The sequence below is a fragment of the Schistocerca americana genome, chromosome 2 (assembly GCF_021461395.2).
Source record: "Schistocerca americana isolate TAMUIC-IGC-003095 chromosome 2, iqSchAmer2.1, whole genome shotgun sequence".
NCBI lineage: Eukaryota > Metazoa > Arthropoda > Insecta > Orthoptera > Acrididae > Schistocerca > Schistocerca americana.
Window position 1 is genome coordinate 1,005,919,746 of NC_060120.1, and position 19,744 is coordinate 1,005,939,489.

The following is a 19,744-nucleotide window of genomic DNA, read 5'->3' on the forward strand; positions in this document are numbered from 1 at the left end:
TTGCGGGCGGCTACGTACTTTACGTTTTGGCATTGGAGTTCCTTGGTACTGGTCGGGTGGGAAGCAAGTCGTCTTGTCGGTGAGTCCGTTGACTGTCTCTTGGTTGGGTTGCAGGCGGATCGGATATAGTTGGGCCGACTACCTGTCTCCCCTAAGCGAACGTTAATATTTCAAGTGCAGACCGACCCCCGGAAACTTCTGAGCGCCGCTGGCTGTACTGTCTTTCGTTATTGGTGGTTGATTGTGTATTTTAATGGCTTATAGCCGATGATTGTATGCTTTTAGTTAGGTTTTAAATAATGGGCCTTCAGCCTTTTTAAGATTGAAGGCTTCCTACTTGTCAAGTCTTGCATTGTTTGCGCCTTCAGCCCCATTTAAAATATTTTTGGATAAAATTTTGAGCCTTCTGCCTTTGAAAATTTATTGTACTTGTGTTTTTCAATCACGGGCCTTCAGCCGTCTTAGAATTAAAATTCCTTACTTGTTAAGTCTTAGATTGTTTGGGCCTTCAGCCTCATTTAAAATATTATTTAAGGATAAAGCCTTACGTTTACCGCCTTTTGAAAATTTATTGCAGTTGTGTTTTAAATCATGGACCTTCAGCCGTTTTAAAAGTAAAAGAGGTTGTGCCCTTAAGCCATAAGATTTTGTGACATATTCAGTCGATAGACAAGCTCGGAATTTGCGCTGTAATGTTTGGGCAACTAAATAAAATTACATGTTTCGAGTGTAAGTGACAGCCGCTCATTTTGGCCCCTTTCCACAATTCCAACTACCTGTTCTGTCCTGCGGATCTTGTCAGGGCGTTTCACAGCCAGTGTTCCTTTTAGAAGTTTACTTAAAGAGACTGTATAACGCGGAGGTTGTATCTCGAAACGATTTTTTTTACTAGATACATATCCACGAAGTGGGCGGTCACCTGCTGTTACACACCTAAGCACCAGATCTTCTAGAAGCTTCTCTCCACAACTAAATGTTACGAGTTCCTCATTGAGAAACCCAACTACTGTCTCGTTATCTAATTTTCTAAAGATATAAATCGTTCGACTTGTTTTACTGGTTCTTTATACTTCGGTAACCATTGTTGTTAAATCTGTCTCACAAATACTGATACCAGTATCTATGTGTACTTGCCCTAAATCGACTAGTCTGTTAGTTGCTATTGCATTCAGTACATTATCATCATGAGTGGGGTCCCCAACTATGTGTTCTAGGAATTTTTCAAAGAAGGCATTTAGTAATATTTCACAGGGTGTCTTCTCACACTCACCATTTACAAAACTGTAATTATCTCAACTGAATGTTGGATAGTTAGTCTGCTCCAATGACGGCGGTAAGGTGTAATGGTCTATGCATTAGACAGTTACTTACAGAAATTATTATTTTTATTGTATAGATCTAAAACACAAGTTTCTCTTTGTATAGTACATCTCAATATGTTGATTTCAAGGTGTGGAGTGTCATCTTTCCCAATAAAAATGATAAGTCTTACAATTCTATGCTCCATATATGATTCTGTACTTGGTAAAAATTCGTAGTATGGGAGAAAGCTGAAAACCTCAGACATCGTCAAGAGTAGCGTCGTGTTGACAGGAGTAGTGATCACTTAAATGTTTTCGGTGATGAAGTCCATGTATGCGGAGACCCTCGTGTAGACTGCGGCTCCCCCTTGAGTGGAGCACGACGTCGGTGAGAACGACACGATTCCGACCAGCACTCCGTTCTGCTCCAGCGGGCCTCCATCGTCGCCCTGTACGCAGCACACACAGAGTCTTGTGAGACCACCGCGTTGGTACACAGAAGAAATGCATAGTAGTAGTCACCACTGCCACTTGCTATGCAAGTTATTAACCCTAGCAATACCAAGGCATTTTCCATAATGTGCATTAGCATGGGAGGGTGGTGGTACTTTATGCCCACCCTTCAAAAATTGAAAAAAGAAACAAAATTTGTAATTGTGGTTTAATTCTATTAGCAACATAATTTTTAAAGAGATACTGGTGTGTAAGCAGTGTCCAGAAGCTGAAAATACGTTTTAGCAAAATCAACGCACTTTCAGTGACGTCTCCTATGGACCTTATGACCAACACAAAAAATTTTGAAAATTCAAATTTGGTTCATTTTCGTAGACTTTTACTCTCATTGTACTCTCCAAAGAGATACTGATGTGTAATAATTGCTCCGAATCTGAAAATACTGAATACGACATTCGCTGTGGAAAATGACATCTACTACCGAGATTTATAGTTTTAGGTTAAGCTTAACTGAATATTTTAAAACATATGTGGTATTCGGTAGAAGAATTCCTTAAAAACAATGAATATTTTTCCTAAATTTTGAAAAGTAAAGTTATTGATTAGACTGCAACATTTTCAAAATGTGGGCATAATAGGCTCTGCACCCTATCCCTCTGGTACTGTGAGTGTTAATTGTAGAAGAGACAAAAACCGTAGAATACACGCAGCAATGTTTATAGCAATGCCTTAGGTACTGTCTGCTCATTAAGACATCATCACTGCCCTATATATCTCATTTCTCTTCTGGGGATAGCAGTCTGCCACTAGTAAAAGGTAAGTATAGAATTCCACTTTACTGTCTCTTCTTCACACCTTTTGTAATTTACAAGGACTTGTAGCTATGCGTTTATTTTTATTTAGTTTCACATTAGTTATTGACTTATTATTTTGGTGGTTGGAATAAGCACTTTCTTTAGTCTTATATATAGAAAATAATGACAGAAATAGCCAGTTTCAATGTAAATTAAGGAAGTGACAGTCTTCTCGTATTGGCGTACCAAATAAGAGTGATGGATGCATGTAGCACGCACCATGGCGCGTACAAATGTTTCCAAACAATTCTGCATCCTCTCTTGTTAATGTAAAACTGATGTGTGGCTCGGTGGCTCTATGTGATGTGTGAAACAGAATTGTGCTCAACGGAGAATTACAAACCCTACATCGAAATTGGATTCTGTAACGAATACACTAGGTGAGAACGCAACAGAAAATTTGGCAAGAAGTAGAAAATAGTATTTCATAAGCAAGTTATAGCGTAAAATTAATGTATCTTACATGGAACAACAATCTGACACTAAACTATTGAACACTGATGAACACCATGCGCTGAATGACTTCATTTGTACTCTATTCGACACATATCATCTGTGAGTGCCTATCTGTGAACATTGCTTTAGAAGAGACTGAAGAATGTGAGAACAATATTTTTTAAATGTATGATTATCCACTTATAAGACAGAAGAATGTTTTATACAAAAGATGCCAGAAGAGGAAGATAAGATATGGAATCTGCTGCTCCTAGATGTATGACAGTGAAATTTCTTTTCCATTCGGTGTATTGCAAAAAGTTTCTTAGATGGAATTAATACTGTTTCATGAAAAGTATTTCTAAACAAATGAAATGAAAATACAGTGTCTGTTAAAAAAATTGTAAAGTACTCGACTACGGATCCAGAAGTCCTGCGTCCGATTCACGATCAGTCTCCGCATTTCTGTCTGTTACTTATTGTATCTTTCACCTTGAAAAATGTTTGATAACGTGAAAATGGTGAGCTGGGTCGTGGTTCGAAATCCTCCTTAATCTGTAGATCCACCTGTAATTGGCTGGATAAGTCAGTTAAAAGATTGGAGTAAGGCAACAGCATACCACCTCCAACAGCCTAGTAAAGCTCTCCGGATTTGTGACAGATTTATCACTCTGACACCACAAAATAAAACCTATCTGCCTACGTCCCCTGATTCAGTTATGGGGAACTCTACGGAACTAATTAACCATAATAATTTTGAAGACACAATAATGCAAAGATTAAATGACGGTAAGTCTTATACGTTTTGGTAGTTATCTCTTTTAGATACTTACTAAAAGCTATCAGTAAATGACCAGCCTCAGGCATAACCTTGAAACATTTCACTCAGAAGTTACTAGATGTCTTGGTTGGAACGTTAATGTGAAGGATGGTTCACAGGATTAGGGTTAAGTCTGTTTTGGCTTCACTTTCCTTGAAGAAAAGGCTCATCTTATCGAAAACAGAATGAATTTGACAGAGAATACTATAACTTTGCGCAATTCAGCTGTTGTTTCACGTTCTGCATTTGTTACGTAATTAATAATCAATTTACTCGTCCGATCAGAAATCTTTGTCTTCTTTCAGTTTCAACTGAGGGATAGCAGCAGCTTTTACTTTTATTCTTATCAAAACACAAATTATGTACGATTGCAATGTTAATGCCTGCCTCTCGATCCCTCACAATATAGAACTTTTTTTTTTTTTCAGGTCAGCAGTCTTCTGACAGTTTTGATGCGGACCGCCACGACTTCCTCGCCCCAGAGAACCACTTCCACCCAACGACCTCAGTTACTTGATGGAGATATTCCACCCTACTCTATCCTAGTATATCTCTTCCACAGGCCGCACGTTCAAGTCCTTCATACCCATGCCATTATTACCTTCCTTTCCATACTGAGTTACCTGTTCACTGCTGTCTGCCGCCATATCCTTTCTCTAAGTTATAATCTGGTCCTTGTTTCTTTGACATGTATACCTGAAACATGGTTGTTGGTGCTAGTTTACTATCGATTCGATGAGAATAATCCTAACACTAATTTGTTCAAACTTACTCACTCTCTAATGCAACTTCCCATTAATAACGAATCCCACTTCCGTTATACCATTTTCTGCTGCTGTTGATGCAACTCTCTATGCTTCCCACCTGATATTTTCTTTCATTTTCACTTCACTGATCCCAACAGTATCTAGATAAAACATTTGCATTTTCCTTTTGAGATGTTCTACCACGTTCGCGTTCCTGACATTCCACATTCCAACACCTATAATGTTACCCACTCGTTGGTCATTCAATCATTTTTTCATGGTTCCCTCCCCCTTTGCAGTAACGGAGATTCTAATGAGAGACTAATCTTAAATACTTAGCCAATGGAGAGAACATTATCTTTAATGCTGTGGTTTCCATTGTCTTCTGCATCCTCTTGCAGTCGCTCTTTGTTAATTTTTCCGCATTTTGTGAGAAATTTCCCACACGAATGAAAATTTACCGAACGTAAATGTTCGTACTATTAGATCTCCAAAGGGAAACGTGCGTTAACAAGAAAAACTTAAAAATATTGATTTGATTCTCCTGCGGAACCTGTAAATATCTACATCTTATTCTCCAGGTTCTTCCAATAAGTTTCCGTTCGATTAGAGTGCTGTTGTTTCCGAATTTCTGGATACTTTCTTCAATTTCCTTTTTCTTGTTTTCCCTGGAGAAGGGAATGTAAAACCTTGTTTTGGAAAATACCTCTTGTCACAATTTCATGTTCTTCAATCTCGATCTCTTTCAGATCTTGGGGCATCTTGCAGGAGAGCGACTTTTCCCGGTTGAATTCTCTTGCATATTCTGTTTCGATTCATCCGAATCAGATGACCATAAATTCTCGTTCTAAGTTTCCTTCTCGTTATTTTTCGTTTCTCAGTGTTCTCGAACAGATCTTCATTACTCATTTTCATGTATTTACGATTATTTTTTGACACCAATATTTTCTTAGAATTTTCCACTACTTCTCCTGCACGTTTCCTATTTTCGCTCTCGGTCAGTTTCAGACTTGCAGTTGCATATAATCATTCTGGTTTTATTACTGTAGCATACTGAAACTCTGCTTGAGTGGGGATATATCTGTTTTTGTACACATCTTTTATCAAATTAAAGGCTATTTTCATCCTTCTTTAGATATGTCTATGAAGTCTGATCCACATTTATACATGGTATTTAAAAGAAAAAAAGAAGAGTCTCATATTCCTACAGGCTGTAGTATTAGTGAAAACTAGAAGAAAAGTTAGTATAATGATACGATTGAAAACAAATAATTGTTTAGGTATGAGTCGTTAAAGATCTCAGTTCATAGCCTGCATTTTATTGGTAGATAATGATCTTTCCTTCTTGGGGGACAACAGGCACATAGAATTTTTGAAAGTAATTTCAGCCATTTGACTGTTAATAAACGAACAAGTAACAAATGGTGGAAATTTCTTTCAAACAATTATTGATAGATAATTCATAGTAGATGCCATAGTAAATTACCACAACGCCCTCGAGTGAGGCGTTGCAAATCCTCTAGCAATCACGGACATAGCTGTATCACTTCACTGACATTGTATGGGCTGGAACTGTCGGTGGCATACTCGCAGGGTCAAAAAGATTAGCATGTGATCTCATGCGAATGGAGCTAGGTGTATTAGAAAGAGTGCGTGATGTACTACGAGCAATAGCTGAAAAATGTGTCAGGATGCGTGGTAGCCACCAGCAGCACCGATACTGGTTATAGTGTCCACTTGTAACAAACAGATGGAAATTACTGCAAAACGTGATGTTTATTACCTGTCTTCTTTTTTCGGTAAATACTAGCTCCACGAGGAAATCGTGGCACTTTTTATACATACCCGTTATTTATACTCTGTTTTAGTAGACTATATTTTAAGATCTCTTTTTTCTACAATTATTTTCAAAGTGTTGCTTTTTATTTTATTGCCACTGCTATGTCTCCTGACAGTATTGCATGGTGGTCGGCAACAGCTAAACACTGAATTCTAAGATTCTAATTTTTGTTGCCAAACCGCGCTTTCTTCTTGAGTTCTTCTTCCTTTTCTCGACTAAAATGTAATTCTTTTCTACGTTGGCAATAAATGACATTAGTATTTTTACTCCTTCTCAGGAGACAGATTGGTGTAGCTTTTTACGTCTGTTCTCAATCTTTGTAAGGTACAAAAATTGCCGTTTTGGAGAGCTGTCTTCCTCCCTTAACATTATGTAGAAAAATTTGCAGTTTATTTTTGTTTTAATCGGTTGCAAAGAAACATTTGGAACTTTTTTACCTCAACCTTCATTAAAAACCTCATCTGGCGCTAGTTTTGAAACAACATTTTCGAAATTTGCTATCTATATATTTGATTTATCTCTTAACTTTACATTTATTTGAAGAAATCTTTGCATACTTGTACAGTTTGTCCTCTACTTCTCCATATGTCGATTAAACATTGGCAAACAATCTAAACAAGAACCCGAAAAAGTTTTGGTCATATGTAAAATCGGTAAGCGGATCTAAATCCCCTATTCAGTCACTCGTTGACCACGATGGCACCGAAACAGAGGACGACCGAAGAAAGGCAGAAATACTGAATTCAGTGTTCCGAAACTGTTTCACTGCGGAAAATCGTAACACGGTCCCTGACTTCAGCCGTCGCACGGACGCCAAAATGGAAAATATTGAAATAAACGATATCGGAATTGAAAAACAACTGCTATCACTTAGTAGCGGAAAAGCATCCGGACCAGACGAGATACCCTTAAGATTCTACAGTGATTATGCTAAAGAACTTGCCCCCTTTCTATCAGCAATTTATCGTAGATCGCTGGAAGAACGTAAAGTACCTAGCGACTGGAAGAAAGCGCAGGTCGTTCCCATTTTCAAGAAGGGTCATAAATCAGATGCGAATAATTATAGGCCTATTTCGCTTACGTCAATCTGTTGTAGAATAATGGAACATGTTTTGTGTTCTCGTATTATGACGTTCTTAGATAATACAAATCTCCTTCATCATAACCAACATGGATTCCGCAAACAGAGATCATGTGAAACTCAGCTCGCCCTATTTGCCCAAGAAATTCACAGTGCCGTAGACACTGGCGAGCAGATTGATGCCGTATTCCTGGACTTCAGGAAGGCATTTGATACGGTTCCGCACTTACGTTTAGTGAAAAAAATACGAGCTTACGGAATATCGGACCAGGTTTGTGATTGGATTCAGGATTTCCTAGAAGAAAGAACACAACATGTCATTCTTAACGGTTCAAAATCTGCAGGTGTAGAGGTAATTTCGGGAGTACCGCAGGGAAGCGTGATAGGACCTTTATTGTTTACAATATACATAAATGACTTAGTTGACAACATCGGTAGCTCCGTGAGGCCATTTGCAGATGACACGGTTGTCTACAAGAAAGTAGCAACATCAGAAGACTCGTACGTACTCCAGGAGGACCTGCAGAGGATTAATGCATGGTGCGACAGCTGGCAGCTTTCCCTAAACGTAGATAAATGTAATATAATGCGCATACATAGGGGCAGAAATCCATTCCAGTACGATTATTCCATAGGTGGTAAATCATTGGAAGCGGTAACGACCGTAAAATACTTAGGAGTTACTATCCGGAGCGATCTGAAGTGGAATGATCACATAAAACAAATAGTGGGAAAAGCAGGCGCCAGGTTGAGATTCATAGAAAGAATTCTAAGAAAATGTGACTCATCGACGAAAGAAGTAGCTTACAAAACGCTTGTTCGTCCGATTCTTGAGTATTGCTCATCAGTATGGGACCCTTACCAGGTTGGATTAATAGAAGAGATAGACATGATCCAGCGAAAAGCAGCGCGATTCGTCATGGGGACATTTAGTCAGCGCGAGAGCGTTACGGAGATGCTGAACAAGCTCCAGTGGCGGACACTTCAAGAAAGGCGTTACGCAATACGGAGAGGTTTATTATCGAAATTACGAGAGAGCACATTCCGGGAAGAGATGGGCAACATATTACTACCGCCCACATATATCTCGCGTAATGATCACAACGAAAAGATCCGAGAAATTAGAGCAAATACGGAGACTTACAAGCAGTCGTTCTTCCCACGCACAATTCGTGAATGGAACAGGGAAGGGGGGATCAGATAGTGGTACAATACGTACCCTCCACCACACACCGTAAGGTGGCTCGCGGAGTATAGATGTAGATGTAGTAGAAAATGACAAAGTGTGTGGAGTCCAGTCATGATAAGTTTGTGTTTTGGCTCTTATTCTGCCACATTCATCAGGTGTTATTTAATCGCTCTTCAAACTCTACGAACAAGTTTTTGAATCCTAACGTTCCGTAATTTATAGCTCTTTAGCAAATAGTAACAGAACAAATTGGGTTGGTGAGGTCCGTACCGTAGTCTACTGAGACACGCTCACGTAGGAAGGTACGGAAGCACGAATTTGTGGGCCTTCCTCGTGGCCTGGAGATGTTCTCCTACCGGCCCCAGCCCGCCTCTTCCCGATACTCGTGCACCTGGGGCACCGAATGATGCGCCAGGATCCCTCCCGCACTTGACAGTAATGCCTCCGACAAATAGTCATATAAATCACTACCTGTCAGCGTACAATTTTTAGGCGACACACGTGAATAGTTCCAAACCTCGACAAATACGCACTGCGGTCGCAGAGCTGGCAAAAATGCTTCTAAATGTCAATGTGTGATCCAGGAAATCACTTTGCTCGATGGCAACGTACTTGTCTGACTTTAATCCGATCTCTCATTACTAAATTAGGAAATTTGTGGTAAGTTCCTATTGGAGCAAACTGCTGAGGTCATCGATCCCGCCGGTCGCTGTAGTCGAGCGTTTCTAGGCGCTTCAATCCGGAACCACGCGGCTGCTACGGTTGCAGGTTCGATTCCTGCCTCTGGCTTGGATGTGTGTGATGTCCTTAGGTTAGTTAGGTTTAAGTACTTATAAGTCTAGGGGACTGATGACCGCAGATGTTAAGTCCCATAGTGCTTAGAACCATTTGAACCATCATCAGGCCTTAGGCTTACACACTACTTAATCTAACTTAAACTAACTTACGCTAAGGACAAAAAAAAAAAAAAAAAAAAAAACACACACACACTCATGCCCGAGGGAGGACTGGAAACCGCGAGGGGGTGAGCCGCGCGAACCTTGGCAAGACGTTTAGACCGCGTAGCTACGCCGCGCGGCTTTCATTACTAAAGAAAATAAATTAATTGAGTGAGCTTGCGATGATTATGAGTGTGAGGAAATTCACTAAACAAAACGAAATGCCTTAACGTATCTAGGTGGGATTATTTTCCAAAAATATAATCTTTAATCTATGTGATTGACGGGGTAGCAGACTTCTGATCATTACGTTGTCTGCATTCAGATTGGTGTGCAGCCCATCGATATTTGTTCTCCATAAAGCTGCCCATCAAGCTCCGGCCGCAGTGGCCGTGCGGTTCTAGGCGCTTCAGTCCGGAACCGTGGGACGGCTACGATCGCAGATTCGAATCCTGCCTCGGGCATGGATGTGTGTGATGGCCTTAGGTTAGTTAGGTTTAAGTAGCTCTAAGTTCTTGGGGACTGATGACCTAAGATGTTAAGTTCCATAGTGCTCAGAGCCATTTGAACCATTTTCTACCCATCAAGTTTGCTATGTTATCAATACTAGCCGCTTCATAACAATTATGAATCGGTACGCTATGTAAGTAGATGGACCCATGAAAATAATTGAAAAACTGAAAATAATTGCTGGACCGTGACATGCTCCGGGATCCATTCCTAGACGAGGTTTCGAAATGGAGACCTAGTCCGATACACGCATTAATCTACCAAGAATTAGAAAGTCGGCCGTTTCGAACGTACGCCTTTCATACATCAAAAGATTCCGCAACGTTTGACGCATTTCACTTGTTGTGATCAGACATTAAGTCGCCTGTCGCTTCTTTCTGCTATAGTCGAGTCGGCGTAAGTGTATCCCTGACAGACGGCAACGCTCTCGCCAGATTTCTACTACGAAGTGTCAACGGCTGCAGGTGGAAACAACAGAAGTTAACAGCACTCGAGTAAGACTGAGTTCATGCTACGGAAAAGTTTACAAACTCGCGTAACGTGAATGGTTGCAGCAGCCCCGCGATGCTTCTGTGCCCAGCTCACAACAACTGTCAGCGATTTTCTTACAGAGACGCGGAGGTACTGATGCCAAAAGCAAGTAAGTAAAAGAGTCTGTTAGCACGAACTAACGGACATTGGCTGGCTTTGCCAAACGGAAACTTGAACGTTCTGTATCCGCCACGTTTCGCGAGACGGAGCGTGCTTCGTCACCTGAGGCAGAGATTCTTCCTCCTCGTCGTCACCCGGAGCAGCATGATACAGCCAACACTCTTGCATACATTTTATCTAGAGTGAATACGAGGGCATCTGACCACCAAGGATTGCAACTTTGGTAAGATCGCAGTTTGCAGCAAACCTTGCACTCGCCTCACGTAATCGGGAGCTCTGTTGTTCCGTTTTCGTGAGTTTTTAAGGACAAAAAGCAGATGTAGGCTCGTGTCTTTATTCAGATTGTGGTTCGGAACAAGTGTTGGTCTTAATACATCTCCGGAAGACGCATCCGTAACCTTAAGTAACCTACGAGTAGCATTATACTCTGAAAAGCAAAAGAAACCGGGCCATCTGCCTAATATCGTATAGGGCCCACGTGTGCACGCAGACGTGCCACATGGACTCGACCAATGTCTGAAATAGTGGTGCAGGTAATTGACACCATGAATCCTGCAGGTCTGTCTATAAAACCGTAAGAGTATGAGGAGTGGAGATCTCTTCTGAACAGCACGTTGCAAGGCATCCCAGATATGTTCAGTAATGTTCATGTCTGGGAAGTCTGATGGCCGGCTAAAGTGTTTGAACACAGAAGAGTGTTCCTGGAGCCACTCTGTAGCATTGTCCTGCTGGAACTGCCCAAGTCAGTCGGAATGCACAATGGACATGAATCAATGCAGGGTCGCAGAGAGGATGCTTACGTACGTGTCACCTGTCAGAGACGTATCTACACGTATCACGCGTCCCATATCACCTCAACTGCACGCCTCCCACACCATTACAAAGCCTCCACAAGCTTGAACAGTTCCTTACTGACATGCAGGATCCATGGATTTATGAGGTTGTTTCCATACCCATATGCGTCCATTCGATCGATACAATTTGAAACGAGACTCGTCCGACCAGGCAACATGTTTTCAGTCATCAACAATCCAATGTCGGTGTTGACGGGCACAGGCGAGGCGTAAAGCTTTGTGCTGTGCAGTCATTAAGCTCATATCGATGATGTTTCGTTGAAAGGTTCGAACGCTGAAACTTTTTGATGGCCCAGCATTGAAATCTGCCGCAGTTCGCGGAATTTTGCACTTCTGTCACGTTGAACGATTCTCTTCAGTTGTCGTTGGTCCCGTGTTCGCAGGATCTTTTTCTGGCCGCAGCGATGTCGGTGTTTCGGTGTTTTACCGGATACCTGCTATTCACGGTACACTCGTGAAATGATCGTACGGGAAAATCCCCACTTCATCGCTACCTCGGAGATGCTGTGTCCCATCGTTCGTGCGCCGACTATAACATCTCGCCTGCCGCGTGGCCGAGCGGTTCTAGGCGCTACAGTCTGGAAACGCGCGACCGCTACGTTCGCAGGCTCGAATCCTGCCTCGGGCATCGATGTGTGTGATGTCCTTAGGTTAGTTAGGTTTAAGTTGTTCTAAGTTCTAGGGGACTAATGACCACAGCAGTTAACTCCCATAGTGCTCAGAGCCATTTGAGCCATATAACACCTCTTTCAAACTCACTTAACTCTTCACAACCTGCCATTGTATCAGCAGTAACCGATCTAACAACAGCGCCAGACCCTTGTTGTTTTTTATAGGCGTTGCGGAGCCATATTATGCCTGTTTACATATCTGTATTTGAATACGCATGCCTATACCAGTTTCTGTGGCTCATCACTGTATATACTCCTGCAGTACGCTCAGTGTGAGATGATCCCGGACAGTTTCTGTGTAGACAGGTCGCAACTCCTTCGCCTAACTACAACTCAATTTTGTGAACGTCTCTATGGCAACGGGTCTTCATAGCTCAATAGACGTCTACTGTTTTCGCCCAAAGCCGTTTGCGCTTCGTACCTGAAATCTGTCAAAAGCGCCGCTAGGTGACAGGAATTTCTCTGATTTGACTATAGTGTGTCTTACTAGTAAAAAAAAAAAAAAAACTATTTAAACTTCATGCGTGATGCAACAGTTGTTCACCCATTTCTATACTTATGACAACATATTTCCTGATATTTGGGTCATAAAATGATGTAGCTTTGTAGGTACATTCAGCGGCATATGGGAACAGTGTATGCGAAATATATTGCGAGTAGAGTTACTATGTAAGAAGTAATAAATTTAAACGTCATGCATAAGGCTGCAGTTAGTCACACAGCTGTTTATGACATCATATCCGCTGAACTATCTGCGGTACCATGATACCAGTTTGTAGGTGCATTTAGCAGTGTATATGGGTAGTGTCGGCGAAATTTATTGCGAATAGAGTTAGCAGCATCGAAGTATTAATTTAAGCGTCATGCATGATGCAGCAGTTTTACACGCATCTCATTGTTTAGGACGTTACATCTCCTAACTTTGGTAGTTAGGTGGTTCTTGACCCTCGGCAATTGTTGCTCGACAGTACGGGATTCGTGTACCAAATTTGTCTGAAATCGGTCCAGTGTTTAGGAGGAGATGCGAAACATACATACATCACTTTTGTATTAGGTTTGGGCATCTTTTGTTAACCTTTGATATTGTTTCGAAAGAAAAGTGGTCTTATTCGATGTTTATCCAAAATCACTCTGGAAAAAAACTATATAGTTGGCCTGCTAGGGAACTGCATGATTATTCTATTACATTAAATCTTGTGTATTCATTAACTTCTACCTTTCCCAGGTTTTACCAGTTTCAACCATATGTATTTGAAAGCATGTTGAAAATTTCATGTATTTTCATGGTGTGATGAGCTTCTTGCTTGCGCTTGTATACAGGGCTATGTTTCACGTACGTTCTCTGTTTAACTTATATGTGATTAACAAGTTTCAGCAATCAAGGTAAATAAGTAGCTGATGTTGCTGCTCAGATATCTTCGCCGGCCGAGGTGGCCGAGTGGTTCTAGGCACTACACTCTGGAACCGCGCGACCGCTACGGCCGCAGGTTCGAATCGTGCCTCGGGCATGGATGTGTGTGATAGGTTAGTTAGGTTTAAGTAGTTATAAGTTCTAGGCGACTGTTGGCCTCAGAAGTTAAGTCCCATAGTGCTCAGAGCCATATCTTCGAGTGCTGATATTACTGATTGTGGATCATTGCATTCACCGACACGTTATATGTTACAGGTCTTTAGCCATAGTAGGTAACAGTTTGGCAAAGACATTTGATCATGCACGAGTTGGACCTTTGTGTTGCCACTCCCACACTTGTAAGTTCTGTCGTAAGTGATAAATAATTTCATGCACGTCATCAACGTTCACTTCCACCTATCGCTGGTAAAAGGGTCAAATCTTCCATGTATCGAATTAACTTTTTGGAGGTAAATTTCAGGGCATAATACCTGCAATTTCACAGGAGAAGTGATCGGCTCAAAAAGGGATCACAAATTTAAAAAAAAAAACGCACAATCTGCAGCAGAGCGATATATTTACTCTGGAAATTGAGCCTCAGCAGCACTTAGACCTAAGCAAAGCGGAAGGAGGCTGTTCGGTCTATATACTCACCGCACACATGGAAATGCCTTCATCGAAAGGTCCTGTACACAAAATGGCTTCTGTGAGCACAAACGATGTCACATTCATGTATTGAAGGTATTCCAGGCAAGTTCCATAGTCATAGATAGTGACGGTGACAGTCTGTAATATCTCAGTGGGTCGACCAGTCTCCGTGTATCCCCAACCCCAGAGGGTTGCGTCGGACCCGCCTGAAATGTGGACAAGAGAATACAGAAAAGGCAATCTAAATTTACGATATGTTACCATGTACAGGGCACGAAACAATAAGTGTGTGGCAACAGTACATGGATACATTAACGTAAAGGCAAGCATAAGAGGGAAAACCATAAATATTTTATAAAATTATAAGAGTTAATTAATATTTATTAATTACACGTACATCGAGCCATGTATGCGCGTGGCAACTTTATGCCGTTATGAAATTACAGTGGAAATATCATTTGGGAATAACAATGAGGAACTGACAGATTCTGCCCCGAGCCGAGGGGTTATGGGAAACAGTTTAGTTAATTCTTAAATTAACAAATGTTTTATTACTGAAAATTAAAATGTTTGTAGTTAAGTACTAGAAAAAATCATTACTACCTAGGTACTTATTGGGGAACAGTGATACTAACAACACAAGCAGTCATAGTTTTAGTTGTTTGTGAAAATAACAATACTAACACGTAACAGGAATTCCTGATTGATGTAATTAACTTTATATCGTGAACTACATAAACAACAATATACAAATGACTAAAGTTGTTAAACTATAAACAGTATCTAACTCTGAGAACTGAGTATGCTTTGATTCCCCAACGTGATACAGAGGCCCGAAATACTGACACTTGATCTGAAATTCTGAAAAACTTTATGTTTTAGATATATGTTAAAAAATGACGAAATTCCTCCAGCTGTATTAAGGTGTTGGTTTTCTTGGCGACTAGTTTCGATGTTGTTACAACATCATCTTCGGATCCATACTTGTTGACAGCAACTGTACGTGTCTAACACTAGTAGTCAGTGGTGAGATAGGCCTGTTCCATGCGGTAGGCAGGTAGTCGCTTTCCGCATGGAACACGCCTTTCTCACCACTGACTACTAGTGTTAGACACGTACAGTTGCTGTCAACAAGTATGGATCCGAAGATGATGTTGTAACAACATCGAAACTAGTCGCCAATAAAACCAACACCTTAATACAGCTGGAGGAATTTCGTCATTTTTTAACAAATGATACTAGCTGACGTCCCAAATCGTCCATTTCAATTATGGAGATACGAAGTGTATGTTTTAGTTCGCAGTCGCAATTTATTTATTTTGCATGTTGGCTACCATTTTCGGCACACAGTACCATCCTCAGGCCATACCCTGTCATGCCAGTCGTCACGCCAGCTTTCCAAGCGAAAGCCGGCACTTCACTGAACGAGACTGTGGTAAATGGAAATGTCGTGTGGCTAGGGCCTCCCGTCGGGTAGACCGTTCGCCTGGTGCAGGTCTTTCGATTTGACGCCACTACGGCGACCTGCGCGTCGATGGGGATGAAATGATGATGATTAGGACAACACAACACCCAGTCCCTGAGCGGAGAAAATTTCCGACCCAGCCGGGAATCGAACCCGGGCCCTTAGGATTGACTGTCACGCTGACCACTCAGCTACCGGGGCGGAAGAGACTGTGGTAATAGCCATCTCTGTCACTGTGCTACCTTCGACAGTTACTGCTCGTGCGCTGTTTTACATATCCTCCACGTTTAATTAATTCGTGCAGATTTCGGGATGTTGAGTTCACACTACCGTCACTTTTTTGTTTTGTTAGAAGCTTTAATGCAATGTGTATTAGTGTTGACTACCAACGGCACATCTCAACTGCCTGCAGGCTCTACAGCCAACAAGCAACACTCGTCTAATGTTTACCATCCAGTTTTGTTACTGGAGCCGTGTCAAAGATCTTATGCTCACATTCGATCTTGGTACTTGTTGCCACAATTCCTGTCGTAACTATCTGATACATTACTTTAATTTTCATTATTCCGATTTTGTATCCGTTTATGGTTACAACAGTCCTGGATAACAGGGCTTGTTAAAGCGTTACTTCCGGGACGGGGAGAGGAGCCGACATCGCATCAAATCCGTCCGGCGGTTTAATGATGAAGATGGTGCCCTGACCAGCCATAATGTGATTTTTAAGCGGTTTTCCCCATCCGACTGGGTGAATATTTGACTGGTATCCCAGTCCCACATCACGTACACTATTTGCAAACATTTAGGGAACTCTCACAAGTTTCCACATGAATAATACTACACACAGACAGTTGGGGTTCACACGTTATGTCCCTAGCGGTAAAGGGTAGTGGGGGTGGGGGAGGGGAGCGTAGGAATGGCATCTGTCCACCCCTTAAATCAGCTATGCCAAGTCCGTTCGTAGCCATACCGACCCTGCACAAGGCAAAAGAAAAAGTTGAAGACATAGTGTTTTCAGTTTCAGTATTGTTTATGAGGTGACAACGACAAGAAATTGCTGTGTATTAACTATAATAATTACCTCTATTCAACTCTATTTTTCTAGACAATTTAAGGGTTTTGTTAGAATTCTTTCTGTTTAATATAACATTACTGCCCATTACGAAACTTAGTCCGGCAGAGAATAAGCTGACGATGTGGCCACGCCATCTTGTACCAGGAAGGTTTTAATGACTTGTAACTATCAATTTACAAGGGGACAATTAGACCTGTTACACACGGATTTTGATGACTGTTCAGTATGTTACAGAGGAAATTGTCCTGAATACGGCTTTTCATATGACAACCTCTAGTTTCGGAGAAACTAGTTTTATGGTACCAACCATAAATTTAACGCAACTCATGTTTCGACCAAACGAGCGTAGCGCAGCGGCCAATGTTCACGCCTTCAGCTCTGGTGTTACGGGTGAGAATTCTGTCGGTATGTTTATTTTTTTTTCAGTTTCATTGTACAGAATATCACTAAGTAGTATATGCCATGCAAAATTATTTTAAAATGTCATTTTTGTCCTATCAATTACATTAATATATCGATCATTACAGTCATCTTTCTTCAAATGTGTATTCCGTTTGTTACGTAATGGATTACAGAATCGTCTTCCTCGCCATCACTTTCTGTCGTAAAACGGAATTCCGGATGATACTTGTTGCAGAAGCAGCTGAAACGCAAATTTGTTGAGCACCATGCACATTTTACGAAATCTACTGCTTTGGAGAAACACAGACTTTTCAACAGCGATACCGAAAACCAATTTAATTTATACTCAAAAAAATTGTTCTCTCACTTCGATCAACTTCGATGTGAACCATGCGTATCTGATCAGTCCTGTGAAAGGAGGTGCACCACACTGATGTCGAATTAAATAATGTATTTTTGTGCAACCAACCCCTGAAGCGATTTCTCTATTACTCTTTATCAAGTCGAGAGCATTTTCAAATCTTTCGTGATAATTTTAGCTTGCCTGTTGCTGTGGCCGCCCATTCAGACATCGTAGCGCCTACTCCATCAGCATCCCACTTCACGTCCAACCAACACGGGATGCCTGCACCACAGGGCATATATTCACCAGGAAAACCTAAGTCGTCTTTGTTGTCAACACAAATATTTACCGGCGGCCCAACACAACATGAGGTCTCCGCCAATAGCCGCCAGAGACCACTACCCGTTCGCAGAATCTGCAGAACAGCCTCACCAGAGGTTGCAGGAACTACTTTGCTACCCCAGACACGTGATCGTAAATAGTTCCAGCAGCTACATCCGCCAAACCGGTTTTATAGGGCGGCGCACTGGCGAAAACGTGCAGTTCGATGTACTGCTTGTAAGCATACAGAACTGCCACCCCGGCACTCACAGCCAAACGCCTCTTCTAGCTGGCCCATATCTTGAAGGTGGACGTGGTATGGTCGACATACATTTGAAATTGTAATATTGTTGGATTGTGATCTCTTCCCGTGACGAGTTGGGTCTTTCTGTTGTTATTTGTTATTGTATATTGGTGACGATCCGCAGTTGTGATCGAATCTGTTATTCTTTTTGGAGATTGCATTATTATTTCGTTTTGGTGAGTTCAATAAAATGTATTTGGACTTGTTTTCTATATTTCTATTCTGCTAGCGCAGACAGTTCACCTGTGAAAATCAGGTGGACTAGATTTGGGTGAGATAATTTTTACAGTGTTACTGCATGTTTCTCTTTCATATACAAAGATGTGGACGTAAGGACTCTAATTAGTCTGTCTTTCCTACGAATCAAGAATGTATGGAAAAATGCACGGGCAGGATTTGAACCCATCCTACCAGCACTGTAGCCGTGAACCTTAGCCGCTGCGCTACGCTCACTACGTCGCAGCAGGACCAAAGTTACAGGTATAGGCGGCACACAAAAAATTTCAGCATCGATCTTCTCAGAAAATAGGAGTCGTAGCATGAAAATCCGCAAGCCAGGTATTCAAGAAAGGTCATTCTACAACATATTTAGGACTCACCGAAATCCGCGTTTAACAGGTCTGATGGTCCCTTCTTAGCTTTACATGTTATGGCGTAAATATATATGAAATTGTAGTCGATCACATACCTTCAGGGATGGATTCAGCGCTGGGTAAGCCAATAACCTGCACGTAAGAGTCCAGCGTCAGGGCGTACTGCAGCCTGAAGACGGCGATATCGTAAGGCCCGACGAGGCTACTAGTGCTGATGGACAGAAGGAAAGCAAACTACATGCCTGCAATAAGTGTAAGCACTAACAGTGAGAAACAAAGCGGTTGTTTGGAAATATTGAGAAGAAAAATCATTGACAAATAATGAAGTCGTTATCGTTGTTAAAGAACTCGTTAAGCGTGTTATTTAAGTTCAGATGGGAAGATATTGGACGTATGTGTATTATTCGCTGGTTGAGAATTCAGTGACGTCAGCTGTATTAGGTATGGATGTGTTACCTTTGTTGTTGCAGTTGCGGTCTTCAGTCCAGAGACTGCTTTGACGCAGATCTCCTTGCTATCTATCCTGAGACTTATTCCATTCATCTCTCGGTCTCTCTCCACAATTTTTACACTCCAGGCTTCACTCCAGTACTAAATCGGTGATCCCTTGATGCCTCAGAATGTGTCCTACCAAACGATCCCGTCTTCTAGTCAAATTGTGCCCCAAATTCCTCTTCTCCACAATTATTCCATTCAGTACCTCCTCATTAGTTATATGATCCATCCACCTAATCTTCTGCATTCTTCTGTAGCACAACATTTCGAAAGCTTCTTCTCTCTTCTTGTTTAAACTATTTATCGTCCATGTTTCACTTCGATACGTGGCTACGCTCCATACAAATACTTTTAGAAGAAAACTTCGT

General features: G+C 41.5%; 1 protein-coding gene across 1 annotated transcript in view; it reads right to left on the minus strand.

The window, feature by feature from the left end:
• Positions 1-1,606: 1,606 nt before the first annotated feature.
• The window catches only part of LOC124594610 (chymotrypsin-like elastase family member 1), a 38,296-nt gene continuing 20,158 nt past the window's right edge, over positions 1,607-19,744 (minus strand). The window contains exons 4-6 of the mRNA XM_047132983.1: positions 18,977-19,092; positions 14,388-14,587; positions 1,607-1,750 (exon numbers count right to left, since the gene is read on the minus strand). Coding sequence (XP_046988939.1) covers positions 1,607-1,750; positions 14,388-14,587; positions 18,977-19,092 — 460 coding nt within the window. The remainder of the gene's footprint in view (positions 1,751-14,387; positions 14,588-18,976; positions 19,093-19,744) is intronic.